At 35.9% G+C, this 27508-nt stretch overlaps 1 protein-coding gene across 1 annotated transcript; it reads left to right on the top strand.

Annotated features, from left to right (window-relative positions):
* The first annotated feature begins 1951 nt into the window (after nt 1-1951).
* LOC103989605 (NAD-dependent malic enzyme 59 kDa isoform, mitochondrial) lies at nt 1952-25749 on the top strand. Its single transcript, XM_009408849.3, has 19 exons — nt 1952-2187; nt 3637-3733; nt 6007-6125; nt 6237-6404; nt 9310-9438; nt 9683-9743; nt 15117-15220; nt 15301-15384; nt 15501-15607; nt 16052-16154; nt 17034-17147; nt 17358-17423; nt 23732-23804; nt 23906-23992; nt 24079-24133; nt 24208-24279; nt 24945-25007; nt 25241-25355; nt 25502-25749. The coding sequence occupies exons 1-19, from the start codon at nt 2062-2064 to the stop codon at nt 25571-25573; spliced, it is 1815 nt and encodes a 604-aa protein (XP_009407124.2). The 5' UTR covers nt 1952-2061; the 3' UTR covers nt 25574-25749.
* The last annotated feature ends 1759 nt before the right edge of the window (nt 25750-27508 follow it).

Below are 27508 nucleotides of genomic sequence, written 5' to 3'. Positions count from 1 at the left end.
TTCAATATTATTATATATGTTTTCACTTAAAATAACTTATGATTATCTAATGTGATAGGGTCTATTTTGGGTCCAAGACACGCCACACCCGGTGTCACACGCCAAGTCAGAATCCGTACCAAGTCATTGCTTGGAACGTCTCGGGAATCCTGAGACGGCATGACCCCCAAGATACGACAAGTCAGAATCCGTACCAAGACACTGTTTGGCACGTCCACCATGTCAACCCGCATACGACCGACCCTCGGACAATAGTATAAAGACCTTCGGCTGGTATCCGACCTAGGGGGAAAAAAAGGGGAACAATTCCACAGACAATTAATTTGCTCATCGGAGGGGCCACAGTCAGGAATCACCCAACGAATATCTTTTTTGCAGGTAGGCGGTCGCCCTGAGCCACGAGCGTCTTGACCAAAGAATCACCATCCCGTGAGGGAGGTCGAGCTATCACTTATCTCGGGAACGGAGAGACGCAGCTTGACGCTGACGGCGCTCGGACCAATAGACACTGACCAACACCTCGTCGCGAAGGTCCGACCTACCTGGGCGTCCAACTCAGCCAACAGAGAACTCCCTACATCGACCCGTGGACCTAGTCGTGCTGACCCATTAGCCACAGCATCTTTGTTCACTAACATAATGCATCATAAATATTATTATTAATGTCACATTTAGCCTATGGTATTATTATTTCTTTAGTCAATTTATTTTTGAAAACATTATTACTATCATAATCTTCATTACAATAAAATATATCATTTAAGTTTATGGTGTTAATTTTGACCCAAACATATTATCTCATATAATGTCTAAGTATTAATATAATCAAGAACTAAAAATACTTCATCAAGAAGTGGATCATATCGCTACAAGATCATTAGAAAACAAACATATACCTTAACAATCCATGAACCGATATATAAAATGGGTTATAACAACTTCCAGAGAGGAAGAAAATCAAAAATATAAATACCAGTCCATTCATCAAATAAAATAATTAAATGTAAAGATCATCTTTTTCTTTCTCCTCATATTCTTATTTTTCGAAGAGGGAGCATAGGCCGGATGACGATATTGAGGGACATTGATATAACCTCAACTATAACTATAATGAGTCTTGAGGGAGGGTTGATAACGTCCATAGCTAATGAAAAGAAAGGAGATGATTAAATAGGAAATAGTGTTACCAACGAGGATTAAATAAGAAATCGTGGGGATTGAGAAAAAATAAAAATGATAAAATAATATTTTATTATTTTTTAAAAGGATTATAGGATTGTCAATAGTAAAAAAAAAAAACTCTAAATAGTAAATATTAATAAAAATAATATGAACGAAACAGGCAACGTTCTTTCCTCGAGCTACGTCTTCGATCCACGTGTCCATTACCTTTCGTCAGACGAATTCGCATCTGTTCTATTCCCCTGTGCGTGCGATGCCTCGCGGATAACTCTACTTTTCGGTGATATTGTTCCGTAGAATCCAATCGAAATCCAGGAAACGTTAGATTAATCTGATCCGCGAATGCTTTCAATGAATTAGGAAAAGAGACCGTAGGATAACGAGTGGGAATAATATAAGAATATCATATATACCTAAAATTTCATAAAAGGCTACATAATCATTATAAATATTATTTCATTCCAATTTATCGGAAGATGATAAATGAATTATATATATATATATATATACATGTATAGTATATGAGACATGAGACAATAAAGCCTTTTATCATGTCTCTTGGTTTCCACGAATCCGCATCTGTTCCATTATTCTGTCCGTTGCGATGCCTCGCGGATGACTATATCTTTGCCCGGTGGCAGGCATCTGAAATTGTTTTGCGGCCCCATAGGAAGCCAGGAAACGTTAGATTAATGTGATCCGCGGGTACGTGCAACGGGAGACATCGGCATGTCTCCCCATGGCCGCCACTACTCATAAATCCCACGACGGGGAAGAAAAGTCCCACCACTCATTTTTAAGAGCTCTCGGCGAGGGAGCCCCGAGTAGAGAGGAAGAGGGCAAGGCAACGTCGCCGATCTCTACGATCGAAGCAGCGGAATGTGGAACCTCGCTCGAGCGGCATGGAATCTGCGGCAGGCGCGGCGGTTGTCGATGTCGATCCCAGGGCCTTGCATCGTCCACAAGCGCGGCACCGACATCCTCCACGACCCTTGGTTCAATAAGGTCCGGTGCTTGTTGGTGATTTCTTGATGCTTTCGAGGTGACCTCTCGCGGGATTCCAGTGGGTTCCTCGGACTTCGATCTGTTTCTTTCTTGATCTTACCCCTGGTCCAGCAAGGTCCTCTACGGGTCTGTTTCCCCTTCTTTTGGTGGTTTAGTGATGATCTTTCTTGGTTTCTTGCGAGAGCTTGTTGGAATTCAGTGGGGCATTTTCGTTTGTTACTTTCTTGATCGTACGCGGGGTCGATGAGTTGCGTTTTTTGTTTATTGCTTTCTTGGTGATCTTTCTCGGAATTGAACGGGACAGTGGGGGGCTTTGATTTGTTACTTTCGGGGTTTTTTTAAAGTATCAATGATTTGGGGTTCAAGAAGAATCATAGATTTGGGTCTCATGACAACGAGGGAGTGCTGAGACGTTTTGGGAATTTTCTTTTCTTTTGGTTTCTGTTTTGTCCTTTTAGAAAGGTTTAAGTAAATTCCTTTTACATTCAACTCATTGGTGATCTACGTTGGAATCCAGTGGGTTCGTCGGACTTTGATCTGTTACTTTCTTGACTTTACCCCTCGTTCAGTAAGGTCCGTTCCGGATCTGTTTCCCCTTCTTTTTGATGGTTTAGTGCTGATCTTTCTTGGTTTCTTGGTGCTTTCTTGGCGAGAGCTTGTTGGATTTTAGTGGTTCGTGGCACTTTGATTTGCCACTTTCTTGGTCTTACCCCGAGTCGATGAGGTCCGATCCATCTCTGTTTTCTTGGTGCTTCCCCGGTGATCTTTCTTGGAATTGAACGGGACAGTGGAAACTTTGTTTGGTTACCTTCGGGATTTGTTTAAAGAATCATGGATTTGTTACTTTCTTGATTTGTTTATAGAATCGTAAATGTGGTCTTCACGACAATCAGGGAGTTCGGAGTGTACCACGTCAAGACAATTTAGGATTTTTTTTCTTCTGTTGGTTTCTATAATTGTCTTTTAGAAAGGTTTAGATGAATCTTTGTACATTCAAACGTTGGCATTTTCCCTGACTTCAATTTATGCTATTAACTTTAGGCAAGTATCAAACTTCAATTTATGCAATCAAGTTGTGACAAATCATTTATGACTTATTTCCAGTCCAGCTTTGTTTCCCCTTATTTTGGTAATTTCTTGTTTTTTTATGGGTGAACTTTATTGGAATTGAATTGGTTGGTAGGGATTTACATATGTTACTTTCTTGATTTGTTTAAAGAATCATAAATCGGGCTTCATGAGCAATGGAGTTCAGTGTGAGACAATTTGGAAAAACTTTTACTTCTGTTGTCCATAGTTGTCATTTAAAAAGTTTTGTATTTATCCTTTTTTTCATTCAACATATTGGCACTTTTGGTTAAGTTCCCTGACTTAAGACAATTATCAAACTTGAACTGATCTTTCAGTTTATGCATACGGTTGACTCGTTTAGAACTTATTTTGGATCAGGATACTGGTTTTCCTTTGACAGAAAGAGATCGGCTTGGGCTTCGTGGTCTCCTTCCTCCTCGTGTTATATCGTTTAAGCAACAATATGAGCGTTTTAGTGAGTCAGACAATTTCTTAGTTATATTTGCTATATTCAATTATGTAAAATTTTCATTCTTTGATTGTCGAACATGTTTCTTCATGCAATTTTTTTGTTGTAATTTGCATATGAATTAATTTGGTGGCATGAAGAACAATCCAAACCAACTAAATTACTTTGAAGAAAAGATGAATGCTCAGAGCGTAGTTTTGCCACTACAGTATGGAATTTGATGATAATTTAATTCCATCTATTCTTGTAGATTTGTGAATAGGTACTCTTCATATATGTGTGTAGTTTTGTGTTCTGGCAGACTTTTTATGGTCAGAGAGTAACTCATGATCTATTGTGACTGAATTTTTTTGGAATATGCCAGCAGCATTTAGATCAGTTGTCACACCTCTCAAGATCAGTATTATGTTCTTCTTTCCATGTGTAAACTTTCAGTGTAGTTGTAAAATTTTTTTGCTTAGGTAGATTCATTTTCTTTATTTATTTGACTTACAGTAAGTTGATACTGCTATTAGTCATGTTTTTCTTACTATTAATTTAACTGCAATTTCAGTGTTCTTAAGCATAATGCAACTGACCCTCTTGATAAAAATCGAATTCAGATGAAAATTCAACTGAGTTAGTTTGACCTACTTGAATTTTTCATTAGATGTGACAGCTGTAACATAAGGTGTAGGAATGCTTTCTGTTTGTTTTACATTGAAGATGGTTATATCTGCTACATACAATGCTGCACCTGGGCTCTCTTAGTTGCATCATTCTTTCTAATTCAGCACCAGTAAACATAATTAGGGGAATTTCTCTAACTAATTATATTGCATGCTTATATTAGTGCACATACACTTGGTAAAACATCTTACTTATATCTTAAAAACTCACTTGCCCTCTGGATTTTATGGGTTTTTGAACCCTAAAGAAAGCAACAGAGCATTAGTTACTCATACCAAGATTTTGGATCTTCCCTTTATCGTGAGTGAAATTGGATGCTGGATTCATTGTTAAATCTTGTTTGTGGTTTATTTGTGAGAACAATTTTTCTACGATTGCCAAGATGGGTATTACTGTCATTTGTTTGGTTTTATCTAGATTTAATCATGACTATCATCTTGATGCTTGTCACTGAAAACACACATCATCATGAAGATCTTTGATGGAAATTCTAGACATTCTCAATTACTTGTTACCAAATGTTTTTGAGATGAGAAGTGATTTCTTTGTTAAGCATTCTTGTTTTGATGTCTTATTTAGACATGTACCTACAGATACTTCAATCCTGAGGTAAGAAAATGAAGGCATTCTGTCTCTGTGGTGCTAAGAAACTAAACGCCATATGAGAAAAAAAAGAAGAAGAAAGAAAACCAACTATGACAGAAGGAAACCACCAATAACACTGAAAAATAGACAACTATTGGTCCTCTTGTAGTCTTGTGGCCTCGTTTTCTGGTTCCACTTTCCTCTCCTCCATCCAAACCAACTGGCTTCATGCATGAGGTGGTTTCCTTATTGAAACCCTAAAATTCAAAGGGTCTAAGCTATTAGCTTAAATGTTTAGATCATTCTCAGATTGGATTGGCATGGTTTATGATAAAAAATGTGTTTTTGAATGTTTAGAGGACCTGTTGGATAAGGCTGTTTGTTTGGTACCAAGATCAGTGGTTCGTGTTGCATCTTGTTAACCAAATGGATACAGAAGATCTACCCATATTGGGGAAGCTGATTGATATTACAACACCTCTCACCTATATAGTCTATGATGAGTCTATGTTTGTTTTAATTGTATCAAGGATAATCTACAATTTGTTGATCTTCATTAATTATGATACAGTGCTGACCGCTGAATATGTTAGATACAAATTTTAGCCTTAATAATGATTGCTCAACTTGTTGCACCTGGATTGTTTTTTCTGGTTTGGGTCACAAATGACATGCTTACATATAATAATCTTTGTAGTTAACGTTGATATTGAAAGGATTAATTGCTCAGTAATTTGATATCGAGAAGTATACTAGTTCTTATAATTCCTATTAGGCCATTTTATACAAAACTCATCGAACTTAACCAAACAACAAAATTTATAATTTTATTCTATGTCAAACCGTGAAGCTTGGTGGTGTAGATCCAATCAAGTAGCTGAATATATCTTATTTTACAGATAACATCATTATTTTGGTGGTTTAGATCCTTACTGAAGTATCCATGGTTTCCAATCTGCTTTTATATATTTGTTATGCTTTTACTATATTTTCTGGATTTTTATCTCTCCTCTTCTTTTTATCAGTGAATTCATATCGATCTCTAGAGCATAATACCAGAGGTGCATCTGATGCTGTTGTGTCTTTAGCCAAGTGGAGGATTTTGAACAGGCTGCATGACAGAAATGAGACACTGTACTACAGGGTGAGCTTGTTCATGTTAGTCATAGTTCAACATAAAATCTGCATGATTTGATGCTTAAAGGGATGTTGATCCAGTAAACTGACGAAGTTTTTTATAATTTGGTCTCTTCAGGTTCTCATTGATAACATCAAGGAATTTGCTCCAATTGTTTACACTCCAACTGTAGGTTTGGTGTGTCAAAATTATGGTGGCTTATATAGACGTCCACGTGGCATGTATTTCAGCGCAAAGGACAAAGGAGAGATGATGTCCATGATATATAATTGGCCATCTCACCAGGTGCCTGTGTTTATTCATTTCCTAAAAATACTTATATTTTCCCACATTTCTTGGTCAAGAAAAACTTGTTGACGTAGGCTTTGTAGCATGAGATGGTTGACAGACTGGCATGTGCCTCCATAAATACTTTTTGTTGCTTAACAATTATTTGAACAACAAAGTTAAAGAAAATTTAAACGGGAAAATTTTAATTTATACTCAACAATTATGAGAAGAGAGGCATTAAATAATTAGTCTACTAGTTCTAGTGATTAGGTGATATTGATATACAGCACAAAGATTAATATTTTCAGAAGAACTTGTTATGCTATTTTTTTGTAGGATGTATATTTTTAAGAAACTTGCAAAACCAAGCCATAAATTTGTTAGTTTATAATCCTTCATGAGCTTGTTGAAACTAAGTCTGAAATTGCTCAAATTATTTGTAATGATATTTAGCATATTAGTCACTGTAATAATAGCTTAACATGTTATTAACTGCGAGAATAGAGTAAATTGACTAGACATTTTATTGGAAGAAGGGACAAAACTGTTTACCATGTGATAAACTATATCAAAGTAGCTGCTTGTGCTAAAATCTTAATATGAGACTATAAAAGGGGTGATGTCGCACAATATTTTGGCTTCATCTACCATGGTCCTGTGAAAATTGTGGAATTTAGACAAACACTGCTTAAGTAAAACACAAGAATTTCTACCCTCAATTTTTATACTTAGCATTATCTAAATCCCACCATCCATAATACCAACTGCATTTTAGTTCCAAAGGTCATTTGGTATGGAAATTTTGTAGTGATTTGAGCCTGCCCCTCATAATTGTCTCCTATATTGCATCCTCCAGACACTGCATCTCAAATTTTAGGAAACAAGTTCCAAGGAATTCTAAAATCCCACAATTTATAAATCTTGAACAACATATCCCATGCTTGAAATCCCCCAGTAAAATGCAATTTAATTATTACATGATACTTGGAACAATCCAATTTTGGAATTTGGATGGTTACTTTGAAAAGTTTCAAGAAATCCTAGGATTACAACCCATACAAAATGAGACCTTCATGTTATACGTCTTTCTGAACAGTTTGTTTGACATAGCTTTTAATTGTGTTCAATTAATTATAACAATTAAAGGTCTATTTGGTGTTTCTTTCTCCATTTATTTTGAAGCTGCCTTTTGTATCTTTGGAGTGAGTTCCTTTTGTTGTTGTTGTCGTTGGTGGTGTAACCATGTTTCTGTAGCATGATTATGCAACCCTTTTTATATTGAATTGTAATGTTTCTGCAGCTTTTTCTGCTATGTTTGGCTATATATATGGTTGTAATATGCTGTAATTCCCACTAGCCACGATAAGAATTTTGTCATTTAAGTACAGATAAGAGGACAATTGGCCTATATAAGGCATGAAAATACTCTGAGGAAGAGCTAAAAGTAAAAGAGAAGACAAAAGAAAGTAATAAGAAACAAAGAGGGCAAAAATGTAGCAAAAATGAAAAGAAAAGTTTATGGACCTGCTCTCTGTGTGGCTGTACTTCTGTTAAATTTGTTCTCCCATCAAATACTGCCTACAGTCTGTAGCGTGATCATGCAACCCTTTTTATATTGAATTGTAATGTTTCTGCAGCTTTTTCTTCTACGGTTGGCTATATATGCTGTTGTATTGTGCTGTAATTCCTGCTAGCCACAATAAGAATTTTATCATTTAAGTACATATAAGTGGAGAATTGGCCAATATTTGGCAGGAAAATATTCTGAGGAAGAGCAAAAAGTAAAAGAGAAGATAAAATAAAATAATGAGAAACAAAGAAGGCAAAGAGGTAGGAACAAGGAAAAGAGAAGTTTATGGTCCTGCTCTCTGTCTGGCTGTACAGCTGTTAAGTTTGTTCTCTATCACATACTGCCTACAGTCTGTAGGCACCAAATATACAGTGTAGTCTTAAATTATAACTTAAGTTCATTGGAGATTAATGTGGTACTACCACATCCAATTTCAACATGGTGCTAACAAATCTAATCTGGATTTACTGATAGTACCTGCTTCTCTTGTGCAACGATCTCATTTTAGTATTAGGGCGGCTGTGGAGCATGTACAATCACATGCAGTGTTTTCTTTCATATAATTTTAATTATTCTAATATGGATTAATTATGGCAGAACTAGTTAAATTTCAAAACCTTTTCAACAACACTTGGTCAAGAGTGAGACAGATAACTTTCTCATCAGGGATGCTTATCCAATTTACATTGCAGCTGTTGGTGCAGCATGTTGGTTTGCAGCCCAAGCCTTCTCGAAGGCAGGTTGGGTTTGGCTTGGCCCATCTGAGTGCAATCCTGCTTATAAAAGCATGATGATAGTGCAGGAACGGATCTGTAATGAAGTTTAATTATCTTTTACAATTTTTTGTTTTAGGAACATAAAAAAATAAAGAAAGATGACTATGACATTAATGTTTCTAATGCTCAAAAGGGTTTACTGGGCAATACAGCTAATTACTGTTTTAGTTTTCTTGAGTGCCTACTTGTTCAATACCTTTGAAGTATCTTGATAGTTCAATGATTGAAACCCAGTTGGCATAGACAGCCATGTTGGATTGCACATTTAGAATCTTAAACTTTGAATTTCTTGTTTTTCTAATTTCAAAATTTCTTTTGTACTCTGTCTTTTTATCAAATCTTAATTAGTATCAAAATCGACGTCCATATTTGTTTAGGAAGCTTTTGACTGGCACCTGATTTTTGTAGTTGATGATGAAAAAATACTTTAATATCTTCTTATGCAAAAAGTATATATGTTTTTATATTCTTTTCGTTTTTTAATGTTTATAATTTTAGACTTTTTTAGCCAAGCTTGCAATAAAAACCAGACGTCTTATTTTTTTTTATCATGTGATTATCCTATTGGTCTTAGGTAGACATGATAGTGGTGACAGATGGGAGCCGTATTCTTGGTCTTGGTGATCTTGGAGTTCAAGGTATTGGAATCCCCATTGGAAAACTTGACATCTATGTTGCAGCTGCTGGAATCAATCCACAAAAGGTAAGTTTTTATTCAGCTCCTCACCATATGTGTATTGAGTTTCTGCTGCCTGGAGAAGTAGGTACCCCTGAAATTCTGTATGCACATTATGAGCATTATATGCTTGATATCTCCCTATACAGGGCCAGCTACAGTTGATCAATTTCATCCCTTATATCTCCTTGGTTTTGTCATCATTGGTGTTTAGCAATAGTGCTAATTCTATAGTCAAACTCATGATTAATCATATTTATCATCGTGGCAGATACTTCCAGTTATGTTGGATATGGGGACCAATAATCAGAAGCTTCTTGAAGATAATCTTTGTGCGTACATATGCAAGGATCTGTTCCTTTTTTCTAAATTACGTGTGAAACTTTGAAATGTACAAATGCAGTTTTCTTCTTTATGGTTCGAGTCAACTTCATATCTAAATATCGTATGCATGTTTTTGGTCATAGTGCATAGTAATACTTGATAGTTTTGCATGGACATTAGTCTAATTATTCATGTAATTTTGTGTAGAATACTATACGTTAATAATGCATTTAGGAGCTTCAAAATTTTAACCATTTCTTAGGCTCAAAGTAGATATAAACCAACAATTCACCACAATGGATATTGAACACAAGAGAATATAATTTTTCTCATTCATTGATCTTTTCTGTATACAAAGGAAGACATATAGGCTGATTACAACCTGTACAACTAAGAAAATTGATTCTATAAAATATTTCATTCTAATTCATTTCTTATAATATAGGCTGATTTGATACTGATTGAGAATCCCTTAATTTTGATAATAATTAATTATGATGCTGATTTGATACTAATTCATTTCCTTAATTATGGGATTATAAAATCCCTCAATTATGGGATTCAGAATCCTTTAATCATGGGATTTTGATTTTCTACGCTCCCACTCAAGCTGCCTCGAAGATGTCAATCATTCCCAGCTTGTTAGTTAGATCCTCATAAGAAGATCTTTGAAGCCCTTTGGTAAGAATATCTGCTAGTTCCTTCTTTGTAGGAATGTAAGACATGCAGACAATTCCTTCTTCGATTTTCTCCTTTATGAAATGTTGATCTACTTCAACATACTTTGTTCTATCTTGGTGCATTGGATTATGAGCAATGTTGATAGTAGCCTTTTTGTCATAGTATATTCTCATAGGAGTTTTAGTGGGTATTCGTAATTTTTTTTGAAGCATTTTTAGCCATAAGAGTTCACTAATACCTTGTGCTACTGCTCTGAACTCTGCTTCAGCACTGCTTCTAGCAACAATTGTCTGCTTCTTGCTCCTCCAAGTCACCAAATAACCTCCAACAAATGTACAATATCCTGAAGTTGATCACCTATCACTTGTTGATCTTGCCCAATCAGCATCAGTGAAGGCCTCAGTTCTTATATGATTGTCCTTTTTGAATGATAATCCCTTGCCTGGAGTTCTTTTCAGATATATATAAGGATCATATATACTGCCTTTAAATGTTTTTCATGTGGTGAATGCATAAATCGACTTACTACACTCACTGCAAATATCAAGTCTGGGCAAGTATGAGATAGGTAAATCATCTTACCTACCAATCTCTGATATTTGGTTGCATCAACCATGGCTCTTTGAGAAGGACATCCTAATTTATGATTGAGATCTATTGGAGTGTCCTATGGTTTACAACCAAGCATCTCTGTTTCTTTTAGAAGGTCTATGGTGTATTTCCTTTGTGAAACAAATATCTCATTCTTTGATCTTACTATTTCCATGCCTAAGAAATATCTTAGCTGTCTAAGGTCTTTAATCTCAAACTCTTTGTTAGGACGTGTTTCAATTTCTCCAATTCTGAGACATCATTGCCTGTTAGGATAATATCGTCCACATAAATTATAAGAATAGCAATATCTCTCTTATATGAGTGTTTACAGAATATTGTATGGTCTGAATGACTTTGAGTATAACTATGACAACAAATTGACCTTGTGAACCTCTCAAACCGTGCAAGTGGTGATTGCTTGAGACCATAAAGAGATCTTCTAAGCTTGCATACCTTATTTGAGCCCTACAAATTCTAAAAGTCGGGTGATAGATCCATGTATACTTCTTCCCCCAGTTCTCCTTTGAGAAAGGTCTTTTTCATATATAATTGATGTAAAAGCCATTCAAAATTAACTGTAAGATATAACAATACTCGAATAGTATTTAGTTTTGCAAATGGAGCAAATGTTTTTTGATAGTCAACACCATATGTTTGAGTAAATTGATTTGATGCTGATATGATACTAATTCATTTCCTTAATTATGGGATTATAAAATTCCTTGATTAAGAGATTTAGAATCCTTTAATCATGGGATTTTCTACAGATATACTATTCATTGGGTGTCTAACTTATGATGAAGTGAAAACTTAATTTGAAACTGATTTTGAAGATGATTTGACTAGAGTGAAGCACATAATAATGGATGATAGGTTGATTCAGCTATGTTCCAAGATGCACTAAGGATTTTAGTGCATGACACCTGTGGTTTGGTTGGCAACTCATATGGTACATGCTGCTAATATGGCACCTCTGAGGGTGATAAAAAAGTAAAGAAAAAACCACTGCAAAGAAAACTGGTGAAAAACAGACAATTACTTGCTGCATTGACCTCTGCATCGGCCTCTCTATGCTCTCCAAGCATGTTGACGAGGACAATGAATCAAAAACCAGTTAAACCAGTATATATCAACCAACATTTATCGGTTCGACCAGCAAACAGGATGCAGACCAGGTGATTTCACAATATCTGTTCAAAACAGAGGTTACTGGGTGGTAACCTTAAGGAACTGGGCATTAATGATTAAAACTAAAGATACCAGGTGGTAAGCCACCACCTAGTATCTTTGTTTTTTGTTTTGAACTTTCAGACGTCATTTTACAGTCATCCCTTGTTTCCTTTCCTCCCATGCTTATCTCTCTCTCCTCTCTCTCTTTCCCTTTCTTTCTGCTGATATCCCCTCCACTTCTTTCTCTTCCCCTCTTCTCTCCTTTCTGTTTAGTTTGTGATGATCAGTATGCTGGTGTACCATGTGCCATTACACCGGTACATACCAGATCCATGTGGGTCTAGTTAACAACTAGTATGGATCTTAGACCATGACTTAAACGTTGGCGAGGATCAAGATGTTGTGCCTATGGGTTTGAATGAATCCAAAAACTGTATTGGATTGCTCCTAATGGCAAGTCAAACGGCCAATTTGACCTTATTAAAAGGCTCAGCTGACCATGTACTGGGACCCACATTTTTGGAATGTCCATGGTAGCTTGTTGAGATTTCTTGGCAAAATATGCTGAAAACCATTGAGAAAAAAAAGTTAAGATTCCAAATAATATAAATTATATATGGTACTATGGTTGGTTGCTGTATAAAATTGAAATGATATTGTTCACCTCTATTCTTTTTCACATGTATTCTTTTTCTTCTTTCGTGAGGATGCAACTTTTGTTTTCCTTAAAATGGGTGCTGCAAAAGACTTGACTATCATTGTTTCCATACATTTCCACATACATCTTATGGTTCAAATATGAAATTCCTTGACTTTATCCAGATCATTTGTTTGTTATATTTATGGAGGGGAAGATTCCTTCTAGAGAATTGCTATGGATGAATATGTAGGCACTACCTCAACAAATATTCAAACTTATATCCTCCTTAGGTTAAACCATCATTAGTTTTTCCAGGTTAAGTAGAATTAGCTTGATAATTAAATTCGCCAAGTAGCACTTATTATGCATGTATAATCTGCAACTTACACCAATTTATGATTTCAATTCAGTGAAAATTTCACAGATAGAAAAGATGCTAAAATGCCAAAATGAATGCTAGATTGAATAGATATTGGAAAAGAGAATCATGACATGAGTAGCCAAAAGAACATTCTTGGAGTAAGAAATTATCTCCAAGTTATGAAAGGATAGCAAACAATTGTATGTCTCCAACTAGGCATTTTCTTTTCTTTACATCTGCAGATGCTTCTTTGTTTTCTCATCCAATTTCTGACATTAGAAATTGCTCTATCTTTGTAGTGTAGCATGTTAAAAAGTTTTATATATTTTCAAATGCAAATTCATGATATGAAATGAAAGTTACGTGCCTATTCTAGTGGAAAGGTAGCAAATATTGTTTTGTAGAGCCTTACTAAAGAGCATTATTTCCCTTTTTCATTTTAAATACCAACATGGAACTTGGAATTCTTTGAGCCAAAATTTCTGCTCTGGTTCTTTTATGCTATTAATTTTTATAAGGAAAATATTTACCAGCTTTCATGAATTCTTCTTATGATCTCCATCTATGCCACATTACATGCTTTGATTCAGATCCAGTTTCTGCAGACGCTTGATTGTTGCCTCACTTGATTGTTCGATCTGTTTTTATGTGCCAGAAGCAGACCAAAGAATACTTGTCATTTTCTTGCTAAAATGTTTTGTTACATGGCAAGAATGCATGACATGGAACCTTAATTTGTCAGCTAATTTACCCATTTACTTGCAAGCTAGGCATTAATGCTCACCCTCATCTGGATTTTAGGAATGCTTTATTTGTAAATGATTTTTGTATCTCAAGTATATTCTCTCATCTTCCTAGAATATTTTTCAAATAAAATATACAACCATGCAATGTGGGAATCATGGAATCTTGTGTTGGCAAACTTGCACCATGAAAGTACCAGTTAATACACGTTTATCAGTCCTTATTTGTCGACATTGCAGTGACATTCTTTTTGTCTCTTTGGTTCACTAGTACAATACAAGTCTCACTCCACCACTTGGAAGTGTATTTGTTATTGATTTTCTTTCCTTGTTTTTCTTCTTATTGTTCCATTTCCATTTCATATCCTTGACATGTTTGTGTCAGCTGGACACATGATAATAGCACTTACCATTTCAGACCATAAACCGACATGGCGATGTGCCATGGGAATAAATAATTGGTCACAACTATAATAGAACCTGATTGGTGCTTTGGTAATTATTTTTATTGGTTTGATCTTCTAGATTATGTTTGCTAGAGCACTATTTGATCTGGTACATGGAAGTAGAACAAGAACACGGAATGTTACAAATTTTGGAAAGTGATACAGTAAGGTTAGGATTTTTTGGATTGTTTGATCAGAATAAAAAATGTTTATCTGGAATGTGGATCTCATTTTATTTATTATATATATATATATATATATATATATATATATATATATATATATATATATATATTGATATTTATGCATATTCACAGTCTAAATCTTTTGTAGGGTACCATAGTTTAATGAAATATAATCAACTGAAGTTTGTAGTGTACACACTAATGTTGGTAGGCGAAAGTTTGCTAGAGAAGGTAATGACATGTATATCTTTTTTTTTCTCATTTCCTTTTTCTGTTAGGCTTGTTGGATCATTTGTTTTCATGTTTTGGATCACAAATGTTCTATGATCAGCAGAACTATCTTGATCATAAATTGTTACCTTAGCATTTTCATGTCTCATTTGTCAAGCAAGAAAGTGACTTTCGTGGTTATAATGCCTCGAACTGCCTGGCATAGAGTGGTTTAAATTCATTTTGTTGGAAAAAATTCTCTTGTTTAGTTTTGCACCATGGGTTAGATGAAAGTTACTTGGTATCGACTTTCCTGCAGTCTGACAAATTTTGACTGTACTATCTCTTTAGATTTGGGACTGCGACAGCCTAGGCTGGAGGGAGATGAGTACTTGTCTATTGTTGATGAATTTATGGAAGCTGCATTTGCACGTTGGCCAAAGGCAGTCATACAGGTGTGAATGACATAGAAGATATACTCCTAAGCAAACCTATAGTGATGGTTTTGTTGCATGATGAGTTCTCAACATTTCAGTTTGAGGACTTCCAAATGAAGTGGGCATTTGAAACTCTCCAGCGGTATCGTCAAAGATTTTGCATGTTTAATGATGATATACAGGTTATATTTAACTTGCTGTTTTTTTGTCTGACATTTCTAAAGTTGCAGCAAAGGTTGATCATGTTAGAAGAGGTGTACTGACAATTTTCTTTATGCCAAATGCGTACATTAATCAGGGAACTGCTGGTGTTGCTCTAGCTGGACTACTTGGTGCTGTTAGATCACAGGGACGACCTCTGAAGGACTTTGTGAAGCAAAAGATTGTTGTGGTAGGAGCTGGAAGGTATGTAAGAAATCTGATGATTGCATTTGCACTTAAATAGATGTTAATAGTTACCACAAGTGATGTGTTCCTGATAAAGATTTTATTTCAGACGAATGTCTTATGCATGTTAGGATGAACAAGTATAACCAGTTGGATAGAAATAATGACTGTTGAAGACCTTCCTGTTGAAGAACTTCCTGGTGTATCAGAGCATTGAGTTGACCATTGTGCAATGAGATCAATATGTTGTTTAGTAAAAGAGAAAAAAAATCCTGATTTTTCATGTTTGAATTCAGTTAGCACTTTGCTTACTCTGATCCAATCCATACCATATCCAGTTTGATGCCATCTTACCTGTACTTTTCATGCTATGCCTGATGCTTGCTTGGGCATGGCATCAAGATATTATGTTTCTATAGCATATTCTTTCATCATCTGACGTTAACCGTCTTTCATCTGCAGTGCAGGAATAGGTGTGCTCAACATGGCTAAAAAGGCTATTTCTAGAATGTGTGGAAGCAGTGGAAATGTGGAAGCAAACCAGTTCTGGCTGCTTGACAAAAATGTCTGGTTCTGTTATAGTTTCTTAACTGCATGCTGATTGTATTGTTAATTCTGTAAATGCATTTCCAAATTTTTGTTGTTGATGAGTTTACCCTCTAATCCAGTTGACATTGTCTTAGAAAATTGATTAGCTTTTGTTTTAGTTTATCTTGACAGGGTAAACATTTCACATGAAAAAAAGGATTAGATTATTAGCCAGCTACATGAGGTTTAAACTCAGTAGAAACAGACACCTTGTAGCAGAGCTTCTGTTGCAAATGAATCACTGCTTGCATGTACAAAATTTTTGGCCTACTTAAAAGTTAAAACTACTCTTATTAAGTTGAATCAAATTGTTGAATGGTGAGATCACTTATATTTCTTTACATGTTAGTTTTTGAAAGCCATTATCCAGGGCTTGAATATATCCACAAAGCAAGCCTTTGAACTTTTTCATTCTTATTTGTCTCACCATTTCTCACTTTCAATCGCCTTCTGAAGATCCTTCTGGCTTGGCAACTTGCAGAGTCAAACCTTTTAGGATAAACTTAAATTTAGAGAAAAATTCTATCCAGTCAATGTATTCAACTATGATGTATAGGATAACATTTATATCCTGAAAAATTCTGACTTATGACAGTGATTTATTATCTTCCAAAGATTATTTTATAAATCCTACTCTGAATATCATGTGAATATACTGCTAGAAATGAATTTATCTTAATTTATTTATATTTTATGTGAAATCAGTTTGTAGGTTGCATTTTTATCAAATTAAAGTTCTAAGATTTAGTGGCCTAAAGCTTGGCTCTTTATATTACGGCCATTATCCATTTATGATTTGATAAGGAATTATCTTCAGAAGGTATATATTGAATTTCAATTTAAACCCTCTCTATAGGGTCTCATTACAAAGTACAGGAAGGACATTGATCCTGCTGCTGCTCCTTTTGCTCGAGGCTATGGTCCAGAAGAAGCTGAGGGACTCACAGAAGGTGCTAGTCTACTGGAAGTAGTAAGTTATTGATGAGTCTCATCTTGTACTCTGTCCTACGCTTGGCTGCATGGCTTACATAATATTGTGGAAGATGATAATATTCAGCTAGACTTGTTTCTAATATGCAAGCATTTTAATTTTGCTAACTTAATTAATATAAACAGCTTGTAATATACTAATTTTGATTATTATTAGATACTGTCTAATGTTAATGGATCATTATTGTAGGTCAAAAAAGTGAAGCCCCATGTGCTTTTAGGTTTGTCAGGAGTAGGTGGTATCTTCAATGAGGAGGTATGTTGAATGTATTTTAATAAAAAATGCTGATGATGAAATTGTACTATAGCATTTTTTCTTTGATATGCATGATGCTGATGAAAATCTGGTCTGTTTGGTCTTGCAATGACTTGCTATATCACCCGATCATAACTATTCTCAGGGATCTGGTCATCATCATTGTATCAGCACTGAGTCATGATCATGTTGAGACATTTTGTCTATTGTCCGGGGATTACATCTATCCATGTCTAACATAACATGAAACTTTTTGATAAAAATATACAAAAGAGCAGGAGATAGAAGCTTAAACATGTAGGAGTTATTTGTTGGCACCATTTACTTGTTGGAGTTTCACTTGGTTTCTGAATAGAGCAGACTTGAGCATGGTTTGATTGACATAAATAAAGTTGATAGTGAATTACCCATGGCATGTTTTTGTACTCCTATCATGATGGTTTACACCTTTACTTATCTAAAACATATAGGTGGAACCAAGGATTTAAATACTGATCATAGTGATGTGTACTGCCTGCTAGGTAATAATCTGATCACCATATTTGTCACAAGTATCACTTATATTTGTTTGCCTTAATTTTGCTCCTGTTTGATCTTATTGCTTCTATGATCCTTGATATATATATATATATATATATATATATATATATATATAAGTTCATCTGTCCCTTTTTATTCTTCTTAATAATTTGGACTTCATTTCCTTTTTTATTTATACTCTTCCTACTGGCATTGACACATTCCGAATAAACTTCTTTTTCATCATCTTTAATATGTTGAACATCATCCTTTGGTAAAATCCCATAAGATTTGTTCTTTTGTCTTTTTTTCAATCATACAAGCCAGCAATTCTTCTTTTACATTAGGTGGACACTTCTTGCATACTAATGCATTCTTGAAGTTCCTTACTTGATATTGCTTTGCACAAAATGCCACCTCTATGGTCTTCTCACACAAGATGCAATTGTATTAGGATCTTTATGATCCTTTAGATAATCGTATTTCCAAGCAGGATCCTTTCTTGAATTTTTTGATGAATCTTCTGAATTGCTTTGTACACTTGCCATTAATCCTGAAATCCCAATAATAGTTCTAAATAACTAGAGATTAATAGTGCTAAATAGGGACTAATAACAATTCTAAATAGTGATTAATAATGCTAAATAAAGATTAGTAATTTTAAATTAGAATTAGTTCTAAATAGCAAGGTCTGCCGTATCGAAGTGTACCGCTCGTACCGGTCCGACAGGTTACCGGTACGCGGACCGCTCGGTACCGCTACAGTGCTACAGTACTATACTTTAGCACTGCTATAGTATGAAAAAAAAATAAAAAATTATTCGGTACGCCTTGATGTACCGCCCAGCACACCGGTACCGTACTGAGCTCGGGTCGAAACGCCGGTACGGTACGGTACATCGAACCTTGCTAAATAGGTCAATGGTGTTAAGGATTAATATTAGTTTTAGTTTATTATATGGTAACAGTAGTTGACACTTGACAATAGTTTTAGTTCTAAATAGGTCCGGCCACATTCTGCACTCTCATGAACCAACTATTCAAGGAGTATCTGGACAAGTTTATGGTCATCTACTTGGACGATATCGTCGTTTACAACCAAACGCTCGAAGAGCATGTCGAGCACTTTCAAACAATTTTCAAGGTTCTCAGGGAGAACACTTTGTTCGTGAAAAGGGAGAAGTGCTACTTTGCTCAGACACATATTTTATTTTTAGGGCATCGAATTGGTGAAGGTTCCATTCGGATGGACAAATCGAAGGTACAGGGTGTGGCGGAGTGGCGAACACCAAAGAAGGTACCGAAGTTGAGATTCTTCCTTGGTTATCGACGCTTCATAGCTAGGTACTCGAAGTGTGTAGCTCCATTGACGAAGTTGCTGAAGGAGCAGCCTTGGCGATGGTCAAACAAATGTAAAACGACATTCCAAGACCTAAAGGTTGCTGAGTTGGAAGAACCGGTACTTCAATTGCTGAACTATGAGAAGCCTTTTGATGTCTATGCAAATGCTTCGAACGTTATTGGGGGAGTGCTTATGTAGGAAGGTCACTTGGTGGCCTACGAGAGTCGCAAGCTTAACGAGACTGAGCGGTAGTATCCGGTGCACGAGAAAGAGATGACAGCGGTGGTCCACTGTCTATGAGTTTAGCGGCACTACCTTCTTGGAATGTGTTTTGTGCTAAGGACGGACAACATCGCGTTGAGCAACTTCCAAACTTAAAAGAAACTCTCTCTAAAGTAAACATAATGGTAGGACTTCCTAGCTGAATTTGATATGTTGATGAAATAAAAGTTCGAAAGAGCAAATGTTATGGTTGATGCATTGAGCAGGAAAGTGGAGCTAGCGAATGCCATGCAATTGGAAGGCGGAGGCCAAGCAAGTCAGCTACACTCCAACTTTCTTTCCAGGATCAAGGATGGATTGTATGGTGATCCCCAGACAGTAATCCTGATATAACTGATCAAATAGGGCAAGGCATAATGATTTTGGGTCTAAGAGGGACTCTTCTACACCAAAGGGAATAGGGTTTTTATTCGTCGAGCGGACAATTTAAGGTGTGAACTTTTGAAAGTGTCACGATTCCCTTTGGGCAAGACATTCGGGTATTCACGAAATGTTGGCACTCGTAGAGAGGGCCTTCGATTGGCCGAAGATGGGGATCGATGTGGAGGAATATGTTCGGACGTGCCTTACTTGCCAGCAAGATAAGGTAGAGCAACAGAAGTTGGTGGGACTTATGGAGTTGCCCATACCAGAAAAGTTGTGGGAGAGCATTTCTTTGAACTTCATATCAAGCTTGCCGGTAGTAGGGAGATTCGGATTGATACTCATGGTGGTTGATTGGTTTTAAAAATATGCAACATTCATTGTTGCACCCCTATACTGCTCAACGGAGATGGCTAAGTTGATGATGAAGAATGTGGTGAAGTATTGGGAAGTCCTGCATAATATCATCCGCAATCGAGACACGGTTCTTAAGACGATTCTGGACCAAGCTATTCAAATTGCTGGGATTTAAGTTATACTTCTCCACAATCCTCCACACCAATTCTCCACTACGTGAGTGCCAACCAATGGGATTGGTGAAGTTGTTGGACATAGTCTAATTATTCTACAACTTACAATAGAGCTCTGCATCCAACAAGAGCCCCTTTGAGATCATTACGGGATAGCAGTCGTTGACTCATCACAGCTTAGTGATCGGTTATATTGGGAGTAGTTTGTCAACATATCACTTTGTTAAGAAATGGTATCGAAATGCAGATAGTGCTTGGGCTTAATTGGAGAAGGCGACTAAAAAGATGAATAAGTGGGCAGATTTGGGAAGGCGACCACAGGAGTTTAAAGTTGGTGACTTGGTGTTAGTAAAGCTCCAACCAGTATCACTCCAGTTCTTTAGAAATAAAGTGCACAAGGAATTGGTGCGGAAGTATGAAGGACCCTTCCCAATTATTAACAGGGTAGGTAATGTTTTCTACAAGTTGCAACTGTTGGCGTGGTTCAAAATTCACAATGTCTTCCACACAAGCAACTTGAAAACCTACTACTCAGATACGTAAGATGCTTCCTGAGGTCTTCCAACTCAGCTACCTCCACCAGAGCCTCCTATAATAAGCGAGTTGAAACCATTTTAGCGGATCGCAAGACAAAGCTACACAACGGAGCAAAGCAGATCGAGTACTTAGTGAAGTGGCGAAAGCTTCCTCGAACAGAAGCTAGTTGGGAGCCTAAAGACGCCCTGCAACACAAAGAAGCAGTCAACAAAGCCCTACTATTACTTTTTACTATGCTTAGTTGGTTCGATCGAACCAACTAAGTTACTGTTCAGTCGAATTAGAGTTGACCATTTGATTTGATTACTCGCCTTCAATTGGGCACTCACTTGAGGCACCCATCGCTTGGGTTTAGACGAGCGCCCAAGCAATGCTTCCCTGAAGCGCGTCGCTCGGCAATTGTGCGAGGCTCTCGAGCCTCGCCTTGTTCGAGCCCTTAGGTGAGCGCTCGGGCGCCTTTTCAAATCACTGGAAAGAATAAATTCATTTTTGTGCTCTATTAAGTACCATCTCTCTTATTTACTAGAAACTCTATACAATGCATAAATACTAAGTACCTTTTCTCGTATTTATTAGAAACTATATGCAATGCATCAAAAAATGTTCTACAAGCTCACAACATAATTTCATTGTATTTTATTATTAAAAATTAATGATTCAGATCTATCATCTAGGAATATTGACCATGATGCATTTTAAGAGTATTTTTTTGGTCAAAATTTGTTCTGCTTCTAATATATTTTTATCCATGGAGAAATTTTAGGTGAACAGAATCAGAACCTAAAGACTCGTAGGTATCTTGTCTTCCAAAATATAGTTTCTATTGATTACAATCTTGTACGAATTGATCCTGAGATAATAGTGCGTAGAAATGGGGCCTAAAATAGTAAGACTTTCTCAAGAAGAGGTATTTTAAAAGTCATACTAGGTACAGACATCATAGTGGACCTACCAAACCAAAATGTTATAGTAGCTCATGGAATGATCATTATCTTTCTTTTCTTTTCATTTTTTTATTGCATAGGATAAGTAGCGAAGGTGGGATTCGAGCTCAGTGTCGTGCGATAAACTGATGAAGCCTTTACCACATTAGGCATGCAAGGTTTTACTCTATTGGATTATGGGGCTAATTTGTGTCTCCTTCAAAACCTCGCATTTTTGTATTTGTCTAGACTCTTTTTAAGTTGCTGGAGTTCTACAGTATCTTTTGCTGATGGGATAAGCTTACATGTGGTGCTTAGAAAGGTGTAGATTTTCCCAAGGATTTTAATTTCGAATGATACCACCCGCTACCAGACGGTATCAACCTGGCTGCGGCGAGGGAAGAAGAAGCGTCGAGGAAAAAGAGGGAGAAGACGCTCGAAGAAGAGGGAGAATCGGGAGAACCTTAACACTTTTCGATCCGGCGTTGCCCTCCCTCGATAATCCTGATCCAGAAGGTAACGGGGAGGCAGTGGCTCGGCTTCTTCTTTGCTGCGTTCTTCGCCGAAGGCCGGAGATGCCTATGGCCTTTACCGCGTTCTTCGCCGACGGTTGGAGGCGTCTGTGACCTTTAACACCTTCGTCAAACGCCGCAGATGAGGAGAAGATCGGTCTTCTCCTCGTCTGACGCGACGAGGAGAAGAAAAGGAGGCGACGTCCTCGTCTGACGCGACATACATACATACATACATACATATCGAGTCATACACCCTAGCATACCGCTCGGTACGCTTGTACTGTATCGAGCAAAGCTCGAAACACTTGTACGATACGAAATTACGAACCTTGGATTTTCCTGAACAAATGTGCCTTTGAGGTCGTGTGGCAAGTTTCTCTTTTGCACTTATTTGTTTTTACTATTGATTTGCATCAGGTGTGGTTTGATGTCATTTTTCATGGGTATTCATAAAATTATGCTGAATTATTGATTGACATCTCATAATGGAATTCTCTGTTGCCAAACCAAGTATGAGATATTGGAACTAGTACTAGAATTCAGGATATGGATGACCACATTAAATCATTTGATTAGCTTTTCAGAAAACAAAGTAAAATAATATGAAAAAAATAAAAAACAGAGGAAAAGTTAAGGGGGATGTTTTTGCATATGCTTTTGTCCAAAATGATATAGCAGAAAAGTAAGGTCAATACATGACACTAGAAAATGTGGGGTAAGTTTTGCCAACTTAGCACTGGAAGCTAAACATATTGTCACGAACGGTCGTCGCGCACCTGCAATAACTCCGTTCAACGAGTCGTTCGTCTTTCTCATCTACATGTACAGCTACTTGGCAGCCTGTTTTGCCTTGGTTTTGAATCATTTTGCTTGTAAAAATGTAAGTTCGAACAAGCAATATCGCAAGGGCGAAGCGCGACTTAGGCAACGCAAGCTAAGTTCGCGTCTTTGCCGCAAGGGTGCCTCGCGACTTAGGCAATGCAAGCTAAGTTCGTGTCTTGGGTGCAAGGGTGCATCACGCCTTAGGCAATTCCAGCTAAGGCCGTGACAATATGGTGAATCATGTACAAAAAACTGTGGGATATGTTTTGCCAACTATATGACATGATTAGCTTGACAGTCCTTAAGTTATTCTCATTCTTAATTGATGTCCTACTCTGGTGATCTCAATAGACTGTTTGTATGATTTTCATGATTATCACCAATCCTGATTGTTATCAAGCTTTAGTTTGTGAATGAAACTGTGTAATTTATCGAGTATTTGATGATATTCAACTGATACATACTTTTCTTTTAGGTGCTTAGGGCTATGCAAGATTCTGATGCCTCTCGCCCTGCAATATTTGCTATGTCAAATCCCACAATGAATGGTTATGTTTCTAAGCCTGACACAGTATTTAAAAATTACTTTGGCAAAAAATTATTCTCTGGCTAAAGAGCATATCTTCTGTTTTGTCTTTATGATGAGCAGCTGAATGCACTCCCAAGGATGCATTCAAGTATTCCGGAGATCATATAATTTTTGCTAGTGGAAGCCCTTTTGATAATGTAGATTTAGGTTAGCACTCTCTTTTTTTGTGTAATTCTATATTTTTTTAGGATGCATATGATTCTTTGTTTCTTACGTTGTTTTTTAAATTTCAGGAAATGGTAAAGTAGGCTATGTCAACCAAGCAAATAATATGTATCTGTTTCCTGGGTATGATTCTCTGATGAAAGTCTTAGTTTACATCAAGATTAGAGAAGTATAACTAATGAGAGAGAAATTTTCAGGATTGGTTTAGGCGCTCTTCTTTCAGGTGCTCATATTATTTCAGATGGGATGCTTCAAGCTGCATCTGAATGGTAAGTCATGACTGGACAGGAACTCATAATAAAAACAAACTGCTTATTCCATGCTGCATCTGAAGAACACGTTAAATTGGGTAGGTCACGTGATAAGGCATTTCATTCAATTTCTTGAGGTGGACTTTGTTTAACTAGAAAATAGTGAAATACTCTGGAAGATGGGAGCCTTGTTGGTTCACTCTTTGGATTTGATATAACTAGAAAATAGTCAAATACTTTGACTTGAGTAGTAAGCATATTGGTTAATAGACAAATTCTATGGTTTGTAAACTTTTACGGATGGTACTGTGGTAGTTCAGCGATGCTCTTTTAACTCTAACTACCAAGAAAAGTTTGCTTATAATTGATATTTGGTGATTGAGATGTATGTGCATTATTATTTGAATGGATGTTCAACATTCATCGCCTTCAGCATGAAAACTTATTCTCCATGTTCTGGAAAAGTCTGCACACTTTTGAACTTCCTCACAACTTTTTGTCATGGGTGCTCGCTTACTGGATTCTCCTTTTGTTGATTATGTTAATTACTCTAGTTTGTACACAGGGCTGAGTTATATAGGCCTGATGTAAAATTTCTATCATCACATGTCATTCAGTTTTTAGATTTGATTCAATCTTAGTTTTTCTAACTAAAATATCTGACTTATTGTTGCTTAAAACAGCCTTGCGTCATATATCACAGATGAAGATATCCAACAAGGAGTCATCTTCCCTTCTATCTCTAGGTAAAGTGTGCATATCAAAAGAGTCAAAAAATTACAGTTACATTCATGGCGTGCAAAGTATCAACTGACGAGGAGCACGCATGATAATGCTTGTACAAAAACAAAAACATTCTGATACTTTCTCTACTTAATCCAACTCAACATTTAACATATTTAGTTTTGCCCTTTTACTAGCCAGTTTTTTCCGCTACAAATATCCTGCAATGACATTTACCTATAATATCCTGATCCAGTATAAGGCATATTACGATGCAAGTTGGGGCAGCTGTGGTATGCACAGCTGTTGCTGAAGGCCTTGCCGAAGGGCATGGTAAAGTGGATCTCAAGGAGCTCTCGCACATGTCAAAGGTACGAAGATGCTTCTTTTCTAAGAATTATTGAATAGATGTTCTGTTTTTTTTTGGTCAAGTATTTGGTTTCAAGAGTGGTAAATGGATAGTTGGGACTTGCAATTGAGATGGTTTTAAAAGTGCCTTTGCTGTGTATTATCCCAGGAAGAGACAGTGGAGTATGTAGCTCGCAATATGTGGTACCCCGTTTACAGCCCTCTTGTTCAAGAGAAATGAAGTTGCCATTGTCAGCGGATGCAGCCATTTTGTGGGGCTGTTCGTTTTCTCGGCCCCCCGCTTTTTCCAAATAAAGAAATATCATATGTAAGAAGTTTTGAAACTTAAATATTCAGCACGCAGTATTTTTTTCATGTCGATGCTAAAAGCCTTACTAATCTAATAAGATTCTAACATGTGACGAACATCTGTTACAATCATGAGCTTGCATCCGTCGACCAACTCATTACAATTTGCTTAAATCACGTAAATGAGTTGATTCTGTCGTAAATGTTATCCACGAACCTGTGCATGAAGATGCCAAAGATGTGCCGAAACGTAACCCAATCGACAAATCTCGGTGTGATATTAAAGGTTAGGCTAAAGAAAATCTCTATCTCAATATCGACCTTTTATGTGATGTGTGTTTGTTTCTGTCACCAATATATATATGAGCGGTATACAATTACAAAAATAAATATGGACGAAATTTTTTTAATTTACAAAATCATAAATCATTATTTTTTAATTTACAAAAAAGTTGATATTCTTTTTGATATTTTTCAATATATGAACAGTGTGTCATTTTTTTTTCTCCTTATTTTTTCTATTTTCATTGAATTTTGATAGATCCATGGAATTTTTTTTGATATTTGACCTTTAAATAAGTCCACAACATATCTTTTAAAAGTTGTACGGAAAATATAAGTCATGGCATATGATATACTATTTTTGGGGTTTGACCAAAAACAGTTTATCGCATATATGTACTGATCCAAATCATTAGAAGTTTTTATGAAAGCATTGAATCGGACCGAGATGGACATAAGTTACTAATTTTTAAATTTAGAGAATTTTTTGACATTTTTTTAAATTTTTTTAGTATTTAAATAGTGTGCCATTGTCCTAATTTTCTCTTTATTTTTTTATTTCCACTTAATTAAGATGGATTCATATAATATTTTCTAATATTTGACCTTTTAAATAGGTTACAACCTAGGATAAAAGTTTTATATAGAAATTACAAGTCTTAGTATACGATACACTATTTTCGAGTTAAACCAAAAATAATGTATCGAATTTTTGAAACTTTCGTGAAAGTATTACATTACAACTAGATGCACTTTTATCTCAATTTTTCTAATATAGAGAATTTTTAGATGTTTTAAATATTTCAACATCTTATTAGTGTGTTGTTTTCCTATTTTCTCAATATTATTTATATTTCCATTGATGGATCTATTTTCTCAATATCACCTAGGTAGTGTCAGTTGGATATTATAAGATATACATTATTTGAGCATTTTCTGATTATCCCTGACATAGCTGTATCTCACATATTATTATCAACAATTATAGCATAATTCTATGGTAAAAATTTGGTTGAGAAAATATATTTTTTAATATATGATACACTATTTTAGAGGTTAATTAAAAAATAATGTATCATATACCATGATTTGTTCAAATTATTTAAAATTTTTATGAAATTTCTAAATTGGACCCAGATGGACATATGTCACTATTTTTCTAATTTAGTAAATTTTTTAGAATTATTTAGCAACTTAACGGTGTGTCATTTTCCTATTTTCTCTATGTTTTTTTTTCTATTTTCATCAAGTTATGATGGATCCATGCAATAGTTTTTTAGATTTGAGCTTCTAAATAGATCCACATTATGTAGTTAAAATTTAGCTCATAGAAAATATTTCCTAATATGTCATACATTATTTTTTAAGTCAAATTGAAAATAATGTGTCATATATCAGGACTAGTCTAAATCATTTAAAATTATTATAAAATCTTTAAACTAGACCTAGATGGACATATGCCACTATTTTTCTAATTTAGAGATTTTTTTGAATTATTCAGTATATGAATAAATGTGTCTTTTTTTATTCTCTTTAAGTTTTTTTATTTCCACCAAAATATCATGGATCCATGTAATATTCTTTG

The sequence above is a fragment of the Musa acuminata genome, chromosome BXJ1-4 (assembly GCF_036884655.1).
Source record: "Musa acuminata AAA Group cultivar baxijiao chromosome BXJ1-4, Cavendish_Baxijiao_AAA, whole genome shotgun sequence".
Classification (NCBI taxonomy): Eukaryota; Viridiplantae; Streptophyta; class Magnoliopsida; order Zingiberales; family Musaceae; genus Musa; species Musa acuminata.
Note: the sequence above shows the minus strand (reverse complement) of the source record. Positions and strands in the feature narration are given on the sequence as shown.